Below are 10767 nucleotides of genomic sequence, written 5' to 3'. Positions count from 1 at the left end.
GGGAGGGAGAGAGAAAGAGAGAAAAAAAGAGAGGAAGGAAGAGAAAGAAAGAGGGACGGAGAGAGAAAGAAGGAAGGGCGAGAAAGAGGGAGGGAGAGAGAAATAGAGTGAAAGGGAGGAAGAGAGAGAGAATTTTTTTGTCCAAACTTTTTTTAGCCCTCCCCCTCCCCCCGTTCAATGTGCCCCAGGGTTTCGTAAATGTAAAAAATGTGCCGCGGCTCAAAAAAGGTTGAAAATCACTGCATTAATATACTTGTGGTTGCCTGCTTCCAAACTGCTGGGTTGATATATCTGGTGTATACACCCTGGTGCATGGATGAATTAATTATCTCATGTTCAGAACTGAACATTGCATTAGATAAGATGGGAGAACGGGAATCCAGCAATAGATTTCTGAATTTTCCAGAATGAGGGATTAAAGGTAATCTTCTGGGAAGCCACAAGATGTTGACCTAGATACCTTTTCTTTCTCAATTTAAGCAAATAATGTCCTTACTTCAAGATAGAAGGCTTTGGGAAATGTCCTGGTTGAAATTTTGGAACTGAGTTATCTTGCCTGTAGAACATCTGGTAGGGAATTTTTAAAAAGTGGGGGTGCTTCAAAAAATGCTCCCACAGAAGAAGTGAACCTCAACTTAATTCATCTCCCTACTGGTGCATCGCAACCACACCAAAGGGAAATTGTAAGTGTGAGTCAAGTTGTAGGAAGTAAGACAGCAATTCATTCTTATGTTGTTACCCATTCACCAGCATCCACATTTAATCAGGTTTGAGATAGAATGGTAGAATAACAGAGTTGGAAGGGACCTTGGAGGTCTTCTAGTCCAACCCTACACCTTAGGCAGGAAACCCTACACCACTTCAGAAAAATGGTTATCCAATCTCATCTTAAAAACTTCCAGTGTTGGAGCATTCACAACTTCTGGAGGCAAGTCGTTCCACTGATTAATTGAGTAATTTAATCCACTTTAATCCTATCAATTAAAACTTCCATACGAGAAGGCAGCTAAGGAGGGTTCCTTGTCTTGTGAAGTCGTTTTAGACCAAGGGTCCCCAATCTTGGCAACTTTAAGACTTGTAGCCTTCAACTCAACAGCATAGCTGGCTGGAGAATTCTGAGAGTTGAAGTCCACCAGTCTTAGAGCTGCCAAGTTTGAAGACTTCTTTTTAGACTGTGCATTTGGGATAAACGTATGCCTGTTGATTATACTACGTACACATAATAAACAAGTCTTGGAACAGTGACAATAATGCATGAATAGTTTAAAGGATTTCCTTTAGTCTCTTGAAGTCTAGATGCAGGGTTTCAAAACCGTTCATATTCACACTTGCAGATTTATGCTCCTGAAAACATTTTTAGTGGATAGCAATACATTGATGGGAAAGTTCATTTGGTTATACAAATGCTTTCAAGATTTCATAACCTCAAAGACAACGCCTTCACCTTAAAATACACCTACTGTATTTTACAAGTATTGTTTGTCCACAACTACTGTATTTTTCAAGTATAAGACCCACCGTTTTCCTCCCTAAAAGAGGCTGATAATTTGGGTGTGTTTTATAGCCCCAACTAGTTGCTAACAATCTCCCTAGCTCTTACCTTGCAGGCTCTTTCATTGTTTCTCTCTGTGAAGAATGTTTTCCAAGCCCTAAGTCTTTGCAGGGTTTTTTATTGCTCTAACTTGCTCCAAATGTTTCTTTCCAGCCCAAACCAGATGCTAACGATGTTCTCAGCTCTTACCAGCTTGCAAGCTCTTTCATTGTTACTTTCTGCAAATAATGTTTTCCAAGCCCTAAGTCTTTGCAGGGTTTTTTCCGCTGCTCTACTTGCTCCTAATGTTTCTTTCCAGGTGATAATGATGTTCCCAGCTCTTACTGGCTTGCAAGCTCTTTCATTGTTACTCTCTCCGAATAAAGTTTTTTTTAAGCCCTAACCAGGGGATAAAATAATGTGCTGAAGCTGTGAAGTGTGAGATTACCGGAGCACAAGCTACATAGTCACTAGGAGGAGAGGAATGAAGGAAGGAGGGAAGGAAGGAAAGAAAGAAAGAAGAAAATAAGGAAGGAAAGAAAAGATAGCAGTAAAAAAAAGGTGCAAAAATCACTTTCGAATACCACAAAAATAGCCACTGAAACTTTTAAAGAATAGTCAAAGATTAGCAACTTTTAAAATGTCCATTTCCTCTTGAGACAATACCTTCTTATAGGAATCATTGGTTATCTTCTTATCCAAAGTCTGTTCCAGGAAGTATGGCTATATGTAGATATAATCAGACATTTTACACAATGCAAATGAGCAAAACTACTAATTAAACAAATTCAAGATGCCAAATATTTCTTAAAACAATCTCTTGTGGTTAGAGAAAGAGGGGAAAAATGACTTGGAATCCTATTTCCGGATGGCATCCTCTATTCCAGGTTTCGGCAACCTTAAAACCTCGAAGAGCCATTTCAACCCATTTCCCACAGAAAAGAAAACAGCGGGAACCACAAAACCTTTCCTGTGCCTGACTATTTTCTGAGCAGTGCAGAACTAGCACATGCAGTTAAAACATTATGTTTTCTTCTGAAATGTTTCTTTTCTCAGATTTATCTAAGGTTGGCCTACCAGGGGTCAAAAAGCTCAATAAATTGCATGCCTGGGGGTATCACACATTGGTGGTTGTGATGCATATTTTGAGTGACAGGGAGTCGCAGCAGATGGATGAAAGAGCCACATGTGGCTCCAGAGCCATGAGTTGCTGACCCCTGCCTTATTCCAATACCAAAATTTACAGGTTTTTTTAAAAAGTTACCTTATACTTTTGTTAACAGTATGTGTGTGTGTGTATCTGTATCTATGTCTATATATCTCTATCTCTATATCTAGATCATCTATATTAGCTATATCTATAGTATTATCTCACATCTATCTATCTATCTATCTATCTGTCTGTCTGTCTGTCTGTCTGTCTGTCTGTCTATCCATCCATCCTTCCTTCCTTCCTTCCATCCATCCATTATCTATTTATTATCTATCTATTTATCATCTATCTATCTGTCTGTCTGTCTGTCTGTCTGTCTATCTGTCTCTGTCTATCTGTCTCTGTCTATCTGTCTCTGTCTATCTGTCTATCCATCCATCCATTATCTATTATCTATTTATTATCTATCTATTTATCATCTATCTATCTATCTATCTATCTATCTATCTATCTATCTATCTATCTATCTATCTATCTATCTATCTACCTACCTACCTACCTACCTACTTACCTACCTACCTACCTACCTATCTATCTATCCTATGTATCATCTCTCTTTCTCTCTCTCTCTTGCGCTTTCTCTCGGTCATCTATTTGTCATATAAAACACAGCTTTCTTCCCTAAAAGAGCCTGAAAATTTGGGTGCATCTAATACTCTGAATGTAACTTTTACTAAGCTTTTTTTTTTTTAGCCCTCACAAGGTGCTAACACGACCTTCTATGCTTTGTGAACTAAGGGATCTTCCCTTTGCCTGCTTCTTTCATTGCTGATCTTTCCGACGATCAGCTGAGCTTCTGTGCTTTGCTAGCAAGCAATCTTCTACCTTTTTTCCAGCCGTTCCTCGTTGTTTTTCTCTGAAGAGGAAAAGAAGTGAAGTGTTTTAGAAGCTGGTTTTTAACCTCAACCAGGGGATAAAAAGCAAGCATGTGGACCCAAAACCAGCAGAATAATGTACTGAAGCTGACCAGACTATAAGACTAGTCAGATTATTTTTTCCCTATTTTCCTCCCCCAAAACTAAGGTGCATCTGGCAGCCCAAAAATACAGCAAGTAATTATTCTATTCTATTCTATTCTATTCTATTCTATTCTTCATTCCAATTTCTATTCTATTCTATTCTATTCTCAATAAAGATTCTACCCTAACCTATCCTCCCCTCCCCTCCTTTCCCCTCCCCTCCTCTACTCTACTCTATTCCATATCACATTTTTCAGTGCCATTGTAACTTTGAATGGTCACTAAGTAAACTCTTGTAATATTAAGGATTCCCTGTACAGTGCTCTAGATGGGAGCTGTTCCCGTTGAAGAGTGCTTGTTGTGAAGAGCTCAAATAGCAAACCATCTGGTTTTGCCAGCCTTACGCTGTAAAAAAATTACAAAGTAAGAGATCTAGCCGTTCTGAGGAATGACAATTGAAATGAGATCCTCAGAACCCAGGTTACCTCACGGCCATAGCAGCTTTCCCATTTTATGAGGTAAAAAAATTCAAGCCCTTGGCAACTGACTCACACTTATGATGTTGCGTTGTCCCGGGATGATACAATCCCATTTTTGGTGACCTCCTGATGAGCAAAGTCAATGGGAAAACCAGATTCACTTAATGACCGGGTTACCAATTTAAGAACTGCAGCGATTCGCTTAATAACAGTGAGTTGTTAAAATGAGGCAAAAACCGACTGAATAAATGTCCTATTCAGCAACATAAATGTTGGGCTCAACTGTGGTCTTAAGTGAAGGACTTATACTTATGACCATTGCATTGTCATAAGTGGGGTCACACCATCCCCTTTTTGGTAACCTTCTGCCAAGCAAAGTAAACGGGGGGAAATCCAGATTCACTTAACAACCGGGTTACTAACTGAACAACTGCATTGATTCACTTTAAAAATGGAGGCAAGGAAGGTTCATAACATGGGGCCAAATCTCACTAAACAACTCTCTCGTTTAGCAATGGAAGTCCCAGTTGTAAGTCGAGAGCTATCTGTAGAGGTAAAATCCCTTTCTGAAGTGGTGCCGGTTTGCAGATAGAATAGAATTGAACAACAATAGAATAGAGTAGAGTAGGGTAGAATAGAATAACAATAGAATAGAATGGAATGGAATGGAATGGAGTGAAGTAGAGTAGAATAACAATAGAATGGAATGGAGTGGAGTGGAGTGGAGTGGAGTAGAGTAGAGTAGAGTAGAGTAGAGTAGAATAACAATAGAATAGAATAGAGTGGAGTGGAGAGGATTGGAATGGAACGGAACGGAACAGAATAGAATAACAATAGAATAGAATAGAGTGGAGTAGAGTAGAGTAGAGTAGAAGAGAAGAGTGTGTGTGAGTGTGTGTGTATGTGTGTGTGTATCAAAATTTACACTTCTATTTACTCTATCTACTCAGCCGCTGACCCATCCACTTATGTGCATCTTTCTAGTGTAACATGCTCAAGTACTAAAGGAAGAGACAGATAATGTTAACAGAATTAATGAATGGAAATTAATCAAGGAGAACCAATTAAGAGCTAAGGAGAAATTTCTTGATAGTCAAAATCATTAATTAATGGAATGACCTGCCTTCAGAACCTGAGCGGGTGCTTCATCAAAGAATAGAACAGAATAGAATAGAATAACAATAGAACAGAACAGAACAGAATAGAATAACAGAGTTGGAAAGGACCTTGGAGGTCTTCTAGTCCAACCCCCTGCTTAGGCAGGAAACCCTACACACCACTTCAAACAAATGATTATCCAACATCTGCTTAAAAACTTCCAGTGTTGGAGCATTCACAAGTTCTGGAGGCAAGCTGTTCCATGGATTAATTGTTCTCACTGTCAGGAAATTTCTCCTTAGTTCTCTTCCATATGTATTGTATATTGGACAAAGAATAAAATAAAAATAAATAAAAATAAAAAATAAAAATAAAAATAAATTAAAAAAAGTTGCTTCCCTCCTTGTTTAGTTTCCATTCATTGCTTCTTGTTTTACCCTCAGGTGCTTTGGAGAATAACTTAACTCCCTCTTCTTTGTGCTGCTTTCTTGTGCTGCTGTCCTGTCCGATATGCTATTATGTCAGGTCAGCCTTTCCCTTCCTGGCCTTGCTCTTTTTTCCTGATCAGAAAAAAACCCTCAGGTCTAAAAATTGGATCTGAGAGTCAGGAAGAAAAGGTGAAGGAAACTCAATGCTTTTATGGAGCCCGGAGAAGGGAACAAAGTTTGCAAAGTATAATTAGCAGCTTTGACCTGGGACGTTGCCTGTCATTGTGGTATGCTTCCACCTACTGTTGACTAAAGTCAGGAATGAGTTGAAGAAGGCAAGGAGGCGTGGCTTAGCTTACCTTCATAAAAAGGCCAACAGGTAACAGATGCTTCGCACAGGGAGGTGAACCTGCCTCATCTAAAGGATGCCTAAATTTGAAGAGGGCTGCAGCTCACCTTGGATCACCTACTAGGAGGTTACAACGTCTGGAGAACTCTTCTGTCCCAACTTCTAGGTTCTAGCTGATTTAGTGACCTTCTCTGGTCATTTTGAGCCAGGTCTCTTGTGGTCCACCGAGCCACCGATTGAGCTGCCTTCCAGAAATCCATTGTCCTCCCACCGTCTTCCCTGGTCTGAGGAAGAGGAAGACCCAAAATGGGAAAGGTGAGTAAAATTGGAGATTTGGGAATGATGGAGAATCCACAGTTGGCTTCTCTGAGGTTTGAAGATGCCCTGTATGAACTTTTGTGCAGCAAACATTTACCCAGAGGGTATTTGGATTAAGGAGCTTGGTTTTGGGGCAAACCTTAAGACATTTTTGGAAGAGAGAGGGAGGGAGGGAGGGAGGGAGAGAGAGACTATATAAAATACTTCTGATTTGGATGCAAAATTTTCAATCTGAGCATTAGGTGGAAGCAGAGGAGTCTCTCTCTCATCTACCATCTAGGGCAGTAGTTCCCAAACTTGGCAACTTTAAGACTTGTGGACTTCAGCTCCCAGAATTCTCCAGCCAGAATAGCGTAGCATAGCTGGCTGGAGAATTCTGGGAGTCCACAAGTCTTAAAGTTGCCAACTTTGGGAACCACTGATCTAGAGTAACTGACAATCCTTTCTCCAAGATCTCATGTAAATGATAACTGAGCAGAAGTAACAAGGTTGGAAGGGACCTTGGAGGTCTTCTAGACCAACCCACTGCACAAATAGGAGAGCCGCTGTCGTTTCAGACAAACTGGCTGCCCAATCTCTTCTCAAATGATCTTTCTCACTGCCTGCAACTCAGCCATTGGGCTGGAGAAATCAGATTGTGAAACTGAGACTTCTTCTGCATGATGGTCCTTCCTTGGAATGCAGTCATCTGAAGAACATCCACCAGGAAAGACACCTTAATCAATGTCTCCTCTTAAGGGTTTTTTTAAAAAAATTCACTTGACATTCTTGCAAACTCAGAACAACCCTGAGATTGCTGAAATGTAAAGAAGCATCTAAAAATGAAGACCATGGCATGGTGAGAAGTTCAGAGAGGTTGAGAGCATCGATTGCCAAGGAATTCAGAGATGCTGGTGTCATAATACGCAACAGAGTTTCTTCTCTATTGCTGCAATAGATTAGGCTTCCTGAATTGGGTGAGATCTGCCTATAAGTGGGGCAACCGTTTGGTGATGGTTGTGTATCTCTGGAAGTTTTTTAGGGAGAGGATGGAGAGTCATCTCTAATGATGGGTTAACTAATTGCCGATATTTGCATTAGATGGTCATTGTGGTCCTTTCCGGCTCTATACCTCTAGGCTTCTATTCTGTAGCTCTTAAGGCTAAAACAGCATGAGACAAAAGAGTTGAAGGAGACCTTGAAGGTCTTCTAGTCTAACCTTTCGTTCATGCAGGAGACCCTCTACCATTTCAGTCAAATTATTGTCCAATCTCTTGTTAGAAACCTCTAGTGTTGAAGCACCCACAACTTCTGGAGGCAAGTCCTTCCACTGCTCTGTTGTTTTCACCATTGGGAAATTTCTCCTTAGTTCTAAGTTGGTTTTTCTCCTTGTTTAATTTCCATCCATTGCTATTTTCCCTTCCTTCGGGATGGCGGGTTGGAGAATAAATTAGAGTTGGAAGGGACAATGGAGGTCTTCTGGAAGGGACCTTGGAATCCCCTGCTCAAGCACACCACTTCAGACATGTGACTGTCCAGTGTCTTCTTAAAATACCTCCAGTGTTGAAGTACCCACAAACTTCTGGAGGCAAGTCCTTCCACTGATGAATTGTCCCCACTATCAGGAAATTTCTCCTTAGTTCTAGGTTAGTTCTCTCCTTGATAAGTTTCCATCCATTGCTTCTTCCCTTGCTCTCAGGTACTTTGCAGAATAGGTTGACCCTGTCTCCTTTGGGGTCAACCTATTCTCCAAAGTACTAACTCAACCAGTATTCAGTTAGTAGCCGGTACGTGCCACACTGTGTACCCAGAGCGAAAATGGAGCTGCGCGCGCAACTGTGTCGTCGGCGTGCATGCCCAAGCAAGATTTTGTTTCTGCAAATACACAGGAAACAAAATCCCATGAGATTTTGACTTTTTTCTTTGCTTGTCTGCATGCATGGAAGCAAAAAAAAAATCGTCAACATCTTGCTCGTGCGCAAGTCCTCTTGCAAGATTTTGTTTCCTGCACATGAGCAAAAGCAAAGTCTCACATGGGCGCATGCATGGGCACACTGGCGACATGGGGCGGTGTGCATATTGTACCCCTAGCGGCAGTAAGTAGCAACCCCCACCTAGTGGCAACCTCTCAAGTAGTGGAAGATAGGATATCATGTCACTCCTAGTCCTTTTCTATTAATCTAGACCTACTTAGGCCCCTTAATCGTTCATCGTATAGTTTATCCTCTAGACCAGTGTTTGCCAACCTTGGCCACTGGAAGATATTTGGACTTCAACTCCCAGAATTCCCCAGCCAGCGAATGCTGGCTGGGGAATTCTGGGAGTTGAAGTCCAGATATCTTCAAGTGGCCAAGGTTGGCAAACACTGCTCCAGAAGTGTTAAATTGCTCTTTTTATTTTTGCTAAGTTTGGAGAAAAGGATGAACCGGGTCCAATTTTGTGGAGCAGTGCTTTGGAAATCCCCAAAAGGAGGATGTGGGATTTGAGATGATGCAGAGGAGAAATGAATGCTCATAATTGAAAATGTTTTCCTTCCTGTAAAATCCTCAAGCAGTAATTACACTTGCGAATATTTCAGCTAAAGTATGGGACTCCTGGTAATACTAATTAGAGGAAAAAATGGTATACAAGGGTTATTTTTTAAAAAAAAACCCACAGGGAGAAAAATAATTAAAAGACCTATCAATTGTTATAAAAATAAATGGTATGAATGACTATTTGAAAAAAAATGAAAACAAAAGGGTTTTTAAAGGACTTTTAACTGCATCCCATTATTACTTTATTTTATGTATGGTATGCGTGTGTTGCATGGTTTTTAAATGATGGGTTTTTTGGATGTTTTTTAATACATAGATTTGTTTCCATTGTAACATTGTTATTATTATTGATGTGAGACGCCCTGAGTCTTTGGAGAGGGGCGGCATACAAATCTAATATATTATTATTATTATTATTATTATTATTATTATTATTATTATTACTATGGCAACCAGAAATGCAACTGGGGAACTGATCCATACCATTACCTAGCAATGCAATAATCTAAATCTCAAAGAATCTGGAAAGGAATGGAGTTAGTCGCTTGCTGGTGGATTGCAGTTTTATAGATCAATTACAATCTGGGAAGTTATGTATATAAAAACGGTGAACTCTATCCCCCTCTGTCTCCCCGTAAAACATAAACAATTCATTGAGTTTGTTGAGTTTGTATTTCTTTAATCCACTCGCTTCCCTGTTTGGGTTTTCAGCTGATCTTGTCCGGTTTGCAAAGAAATGTAAAAACAGATATTTCAGCAATCCGCTCTGGTATTGTTTTTGGTTTGTGGTGGCCACATTGATGCAATTGTTGTACCATGAGGGTCAAAGGGACACCTAATCTAATACATTTCCAGATAAATTTTGCAGGATTGTTACAAAAAGGGGTGCACTGGTTATAGAATTCCACACAGGTCTCTAAGCATAGTTCCCTCTAAGCTGAGCAGTGAGCAATCGCTCACTTAAAAATCATCATCAACTCAGAGTTTTCCAAACCTGCCCAGAAGCCGAGAGGGAAAGAGTGAGAGGGAAGGAGAGAGAGAGGAAGAGAGAGAAACAGATAGAAAAAAGACAGGAAGGAAAAGAGAAAGAAAAAGAATGGGAGTAAGGAAGAGAGAAAGAAAATCAAAATGTAGTTTGAAACTAGCTCAACTACTTAAGTGGCATTTTGATATTGATAGAGTTGCCCTATTATGAGCTCACTGTTATAGACACACAGTACAGTATTTTATTTTGAAATTATCTGAGGCAAAACAGGGTGGGTTTTTAATTTGTTTGTTTGTTTGTTTGTTTGTTCGTTCGTTCGTTCATTCATTTATTATTTTTGTGCCGCCCAGTCCCGAAGGGACTGCCGCTCAGACACTATACTTTTCCGCCCACCCCCCCAAAAAAATTAGAGGGAACACTGCTGGTTATAGAATTTCACACAGGTCTCTAAGTAGTGAGTTAGTAAAGGCAGAAGAGAAGTTTTTGGGGGGGGTCTGCCTTGCAAGATGGAGTCCTTTTAATGCACCCATGAAAATAAACTGGTGACATCACCAAAATAAGTCCAACTGACTCTCCTGCTGAAATTATGTTTTAGAAAAATCCAGATATCTATTCAATAGAGATAAGTGGGACCAAGGATGTGGATGATGGATACAACGAAGACGAAAAGGATTTGAAAAAAGATTTGAAAGGCAACAAGAAGAAAGGCAAAACCGAAGACCTTAAGAAAGAGCTGGATTTGGTAAGTGACTCACGGATATCAGCATGGTTGCCGATCAGTTTCCGGTCACAATTCAAAGTGTTGGTTATGACCTATAAAGCCCTTCATGGCATCGGGCCAGAATATCTCCGGGACCGCCTTCTGCCGCATGAATCCCAGCGACCGATTAG

General features: G+C 40.3%; 1 protein-coding gene across 1 annotated transcript in view; it reads left to right on the top strand.

The window, feature by feature from the left end:
- Positions 1–6096: 6096 nt before the first annotated feature.
- The window catches only part of ATP12A (ATPase H+/K+ transporting non-gastric alpha2 subunit), a 44357-nt gene continuing 39686 nt past the window's right edge, over positions 6097–10767 (top strand). The window contains exons 1-2 of the mRNA XM_070765639.1: positions 6097–6372; positions 10472–10618. Coding sequence (XP_070621740.1) covers positions 6364–6372; positions 10472–10618 — 156 coding nt within the window. The 5' untranslated portion in view covers positions 6097–6363. The remainder of the gene's footprint in view (positions 6373–10471; positions 10619–10767) is intronic.

Source organism: Erythrolamprus reginae, chromosome 12 (assembly GCF_031021105.1).
Source record: "Erythrolamprus reginae isolate rEryReg1 chromosome 12, rEryReg1.hap1, whole genome shotgun sequence".
NCBI lineage: Eukaryota > Metazoa > Chordata > Lepidosauria > Squamata > Dipsadidae > Erythrolamprus > Erythrolamprus reginae.
The sequence above is the reverse complement of the archived record's forward strand: the minus strand, read 5'-3'. Positions and strand labels throughout refer to the sequence as shown.